This window comes from Hyperolius riggenbachi, chromosome 12, assembly GCF_040937935.1.
Source record: "Hyperolius riggenbachi isolate aHypRig1 chromosome 12, aHypRig1.pri, whole genome shotgun sequence".
Lineage (NCBI taxonomy): Eukaryota > Metazoa > Chordata > Amphibia > Anura > Hyperoliidae > Hyperolius > Hyperolius riggenbachi.
Genome location: NC_090657.1, coordinates 89,688,558 through 89,694,557, shown reverse-complemented (window position 1 = coordinate 89,694,557; position 6,000 = coordinate 89,688,558). Strand labels below are relative to the sequence as shown.

At 43.5% G+C, this 6,000-nt stretch overlaps 1 protein-coding gene across 2 annotated transcripts in view; it reads right to left on the bottom strand.

The window, feature by feature from the left end:
- Positions 1–3,571: 3,571 nt before the first annotated feature.
- The window catches only part of STAT3 (signal transducer and activator of transcription 3), a 129,713-nt gene continuing 127,284 nt past the window's right edge, over positions 3,572–6,000 (bottom strand). For both annotated transcript variants that reach the window (XM_068263198.1, XM_068263199.1), the window contains one exon: positions 3,572–5,497. In XM_068263198.1, coding sequence (XP_068119299.1) covers positions 5,442–5,497 — 56 coding nt within the window. In that variant the 3' untranslated portion in view covers positions 3,572–5,441. The remainder of the gene's footprint in view (positions 5,498–6,000) is intronic.

Genomic DNA, 6,000 nt, shown 5'->3' with positions numbered 1-6,000 from the left:
AATCTGTATTGTCCCCTAACGCACTGGTAGGTTTACTTTTGTGCGATTTTAACATTTCCTATTCCACTCAGTCACAATTTCGCCACTCCCCGCTGCATTAAAAGTGGTTAACCACTTCCGGATTCACAGATTCACAGATTCCACAGCACAGATCAGAAATCAGGCAGGGCGATCAGACTTCCCCCCCCCCCTTTTTTCCCCACTAGGGGGATGTCCTGCTGGGGGGGGGGGGGTCTGATCGCCGCCACGCTGCTGTACCTAGCGTGGGGGGCTCCTCAAAGCCCCCCTCCGCAGCACTAGTCCTCCCTCTGCCTCCTTCCCTCCCTCTCCTGTCCCCTGTGTGCGGCGCAGGACGGAAAGCCGTCCTGCGCCGGATAGGATAGGCTTTAGCCTATCAGATGCCGGCGATCCCCGGCCAATCAGAGGCCAGGGATTGCCGATCTCCTCTACGGCGCTGCTGCGCAGCAGCGCCGTATATATGTAAACACCAGGGAAGATCTTCCCAGCGTGTTTACATTTACCCTGCGAGCCGCGATCGGCGGCTTGCAGGGATTTCACGGAGACACCCTCCGTGAACTGACATGGACCGGCCGCTCATACGAGCGGCCGTTTGCATGCAATCCACTTCAGGATTCAGGGGCGTAGTTAAGCGTACGCAGAATCCTGAAGTGGTTAAAAACAGTTTTAAAAAGTTTGTTTATAAACAAACAAAATGGCCACCAAAACAGGAAGTAGGTTGATGTACAGTATGTCCACACATAGAAAATACATCCATACACAAGCAGGCTGTATACACCCTTCCTTTTGAATCTCAAGAGATCATTTGTGTGTTTCTTTCCCCCTGCAGCTCTCATGCACTGCAGCAAGAAAGGAGCAGCCTGACACTTCAAACAGCTTTGCCCTTGTCTGTAATTCCTCAGTATGTGAAAGCCCAGCCAGCTCAGAGGACGATTTATCCAGCTTGTAAAAGATGAGAGAAGCTGCCCTAATCTAAATAACACACAGGCAGTGTGCATAGAGGGGCCAGGAGGGGGGAGTGCATAGCAGAACCACAACACCGAAGAACTTGGCAGCCTTCCAGACAGGGGAGAGATAAGCTAATTTATTACAGAGATGGTGATAGTAGAAAGTGCTGCAGTAAGCCAGAGCACATTCGAATAGGTTTTGGAACTTGTAGGATGATAAAAAAACAGGATGCAATTTTTGTTACAGAGTCTCTTTAACCACTTGCCGACCGCGCACTCATAACGCACGTCGGCAAAGTGGCAGCTGCAGGACCAGCGACGCAGTTCTGCGTCGCCGGCTGCAGGCTAATTAATCCGGAAGCAGCCGCTCGCGCGAGCGGCTGCTTCCTGTCAATTAACGGCGGGGGGCTCCGTGAATAGCCTGCGGGCCGCCGATCGCAGGCCAAGTGTAAACACAAGCGGAAATCAGCTTTGTTTACATTTGTACAACGCTGCTAACAGTAGCAGCGTTGTACCAGATCAGCGATCCCCGGCCAATCAGCGGCCAGGGATCGCTGTCACATGACAGGCAGGAGCCTGTTAGAGGCTGCACAGGACAGATCCGTTCCTGTGCAGCCTCAGATCTCCAGGGAAGGGAGGGAGGAGAGGGAGGGGGGAATTTTGCCACGGAGGGGGGCTTTGAGGTGCCCTCCTCCCCCCCCCCCCCCCCCCCCCCCCCCCCCAACACCCAGGCAGGAGCGATCAAACCCCCCCAGCACATCATCCCCCTAGTGGGGAAAAAAAGGGGGCGATCTGGTCGCTCTGCCTGGTGTTTGATCTGTGCTGGGGGCTGCACAGCCCACCCAGCACAGATCAGCTAAAACAGCGCTGGTCCTTAAGGGGGGGGGTAAAGGCTGGGTCATCAAGTGGTTAAGGCTTATACCCTGCTTGGGCTTCATCAACTGAAGCCCTTCATTAGCAATGATTAAATGTCCTATGAGAATTGGTGGAGAAGCAAGCACGTGAGAGCTTTATCAGGTGATACGTTTATTTTAGTCTGTTACAACTACCCCGTTAAAAAAAAAAAGTAAACATGGCTAATCCCAAGATCAAATCTCAAAACAGATTCAAGAGCCTGTGTTCCCTGGTATTTCCAAGAACAAGGTGTAGCTTGAAGATGAAAAAAAAAATACTGCACCACTTGGCTGCTGGTGGTCTAAGAATTTGGACTATAGTCAATACATTTCATACTACCAAAAGTGGGTTGCAAGAATTGCAATCACCCACCAAAAGCCTGCAGGGAGGTGCTTCCCCCACTTGGGTTTTCCTGGTACTGAGGTTCAGGAACTGGATGGACACACTAAGAGGATTTTCTAGGGCTAAACTTAAAAAAAAAATCTCCCAAAGGGTTAACACTAAGAATAATTTCAGAAGCACCTGGTGTAAAAATAAATAAATAAATTAAAACAGCTTTTGGGCCCATTCACACTAGAGCGTTTTGTCAGCGCTCTAGGGTATAGCTAGTGCTATAATACTCTATGGGCCCGTTCTTACTTTGGCGATTTGCGTTAATCGCTGGCATTAAAGCCCAACGCATAGCCTGCACCATTTTCAGGCGATTTCCCGGCAATCACGTTTCAGTGCTATAGAAGCAATAAAACACGATCACGGAAAAATTGATGCTGTGTCCAGTGATTTTACCGCATTAAAAGCGCCAAAACGGGAGTGATTTTTCCGCAATTAAGTGTGAATGGGGCCTAAAAAGGAGAGGTTGTGTTGGTATTACCTTTGATGAAGACAGCCAGAAACAAAAACAAACTAATTTTACATGTTACTGAACACTATGACAATGCATTTGTTGTACATACCCAATAAATCTGGCAAAATCACAACTGTGCCAATCAGCTGGAGCCAGCACCTCTAGAGGTGCTTAAAGGACCACTATCGCAAAAAAAGTAGGCAGTTAAAACGTGACAGATGACAGGTTTTGGGCCAGTCCATCTTTTTAAGGGGGATTCTCAGGGCTTTGTTTTCAACAGCATTTCCTGAACAAAAGTTGCAAAATCTAAGTGACATAATAGTGTGCAAGTGATTAGGGGGGCCGGCTGGTATCTTGCTATTTTGGCAGTTAAACTGCTGTTCAGGAAATGCTGTTGAAAAAGCAAACCTTTGAAATACCCTATGAGGAGATGGATTGTCCCAAAACCTGTCGGTTCTGTCAGATTTTAAATGCCTACTTTTTTTCGCGATAGTGGTCCTTTAAACGTGCTGTCCCTAGCTGATAAGACATGGTTGTTGTACAAACCCGACAAAGCAAGTAAAGTCCCAAGAATTGCAATGACAGTGCTCAAATTTAGAATATTTTTCTGGCCATCTTCAAGAGGAGCAAGAGTAACACTACCTCTCCTTTCTAAAGGAATTGTTACAATCAAGCTCCTTTGAAATGGTTCTGATTCTCAAACCGAAATACAAATCTATCACCTTATGCATTATGTCTCATAAAAAAATATTCATCATTTTGGAAATAATGTGATCAATTATTCCTAAGATGACAGAAATATGCAAAGATGTAATATATACACAGCTCCAAAAACAAAAAAAAAACCTCAAAACAAAATAAAAAAACAAACAAGACAAGCAATTTTATTTCACAGATCTTTAAAAATTAAAAAACAAAAACAACCCAAGCATTTTTCAAGACATGCGTACAAAGTTTAACATGACTTTATAACGATTAAAATAAAAAAAAGGGAGATTGCACCTTCAATAATACATACATGAGGTTTGAGGAGAATATACAGTTATTTCGGGAAGATAGTGTACATGTGTGTTTACAGTTATGCTATTGGGAAATACTTCCATACAAAGTAAAGACACCTCCTAAAAACGTGAGATCGTTCCATTCTGAATAGGCCTAGAGTAACATGTATGCTCATTTAGAATAATGGCATGTGAAATGAAGCAATATACACAAGGAATATTTCAGAGGAATTGTAACAGAACTAAACATATCTAGCATTTTCAGAAACAAAATGTATGCCAAGAACTAAAAACTTTGAAACCTAAATTAAAATTTGAATGTAGTTTCTGACCCTAACATTTAGTATATACATTTGTCTTTTGCAATTCCCTCTTCTAGAAAATAAGAGTTTCAGCTAAAAATGTCCCTACTGGCGGAACCTTTCATTTAAAGTTGGTCATTTATATTCAAGTGCATCAATTCTACCATTGTGTCATTAGTTGACTGACCGATTGTCAAAGACCGTAAAATCCTAACCAACCACCACAACCTGAGATTTCTCTGGCTCATTCCACACCAATAACTTGGCTTTACAGTATTCTTGTACATAAACATGCAGTAGAAGGTTTTGAAATATAATCGTTGTGGCAGAAGTAGTTTGTATGGCTTGTGGATTTTCTTGACCGTTTAGAGCTACGTAACCTCCCCTAGTCCCTCTCTGGGTTTCCACACAAGAAGTGTTTAAAGCAGCTATCATTCATCTGAGTTGACAACCCTCTAGAGTATAATCTTGGATAACCTACTGTAGCACATTACCAAATTTTAGAGATGTCCATCCTCTACACAGCTTGTTTGTTTTGCTGTTCCACAACTAAAGTGACTTGTGGGCTGTAAAAGACTTACAAGTGCCAAAGTAACACAAGTACCTGATTGATCGAGGAACTTGTCTTAGCTCTGAGCAGACCCTAAAGTAAGACAGGTTTTTTTGGTTCTTATCCGTTAGCCGGGCGCATCCTGTAGGTGGCGACAAATCTCCACCAGAGTTACATCTTTCCCTACTATCCATGGCGGACTAGAGGGGGAATAGTAATTAGCGCCACCTGCCGGATGCGCCCAGCTAACGGATAAGTACCCTTTTTTTTATGGATGTAAATTGGGCCTTAGAATATGGTTTTGAGTTAGAAGCAGATATGCGGTGATTTGAGGTGCCCTCACACATCTAGAATTTCATCTAATGGTCATTAGAGCAACAAAGGAAATGACGGCTTTTGACTAAGCTTTATAGCATTTCTCTTATCTAAACATCTTCAACTTCTCCCTATGAAATTCATAGACAACCTTCATCTTATTCTAATTTCTGCAGGCACTTAACATTTTTTTCTGAAAAAAACTTTAATAATTACTATTCTAAAGTGTTGGGAACAGCAGCCCAATTTTACACTATTCGGGAATACCATAAGAGTCATCCAAACTGTTACTACTTCAAAAATTGGGGTCTTTGGAAAGAAGTCAATGCAATATGTTCATACAAAGATTAAAAAAAATTCTCCTTTGGCCAAATAAACCGTATAATTAGAATCCTGAATGTAACATGAACTTTGAGTCCTTGGTTAATAACTTTTAGCACCCATTAGGGGTGTTTGGTAATACTTTGAAGACACCTAAACTGATCAGCCACTGCTAGTGGCACTTGTCAAGTGTCCAATGAGAGACCAGGAGACCAAGTATGAATATATGGCTGTGTGTCAGAGGTGACATCACATGGGAGAGGATGCACACTCAGAAGCCAATTCCATGTCAAATGTGACGCTCTCTGTAAATAAGAAGAAAGATAATTAGAACATAACAGTAGCCCTTCCAATTACCTTAACTGCTCTGATTTACTGTTTCTATTGATTTTGCAACATTTTAATGGAAAAATCAGTTATCGAAAGGGAGCAGATCGGCCAGGATTGAAATAATCCTCAGATTCCAGTCAGACGGGTAATTGCATCTTGTCTATGAGGCATAAAGGTGCGCATATATCGAGCGATGTATAGGCAAGAACGACCAAGAGACAGATCGCTCTCTGATTGGATTCTATCAGAGAGTGATCTGTTGGCCGCCCCACACCTTATTGATTTCAGCATTAAATCTCTCTGGAATCTTCCTCATGACGCCACCAATCCATGCTATCCTCATGCTATCCAACCGTGTCGGCCTGAGAATTTTCAGCCAGCTCAAGCCAAACATTCAACGGATTTCAGATCCAAATCTGTTGAATAGTTGATTGGCATGCTTGTTCCAGAACCAATTTTCAATCGGATTTTATAAAAT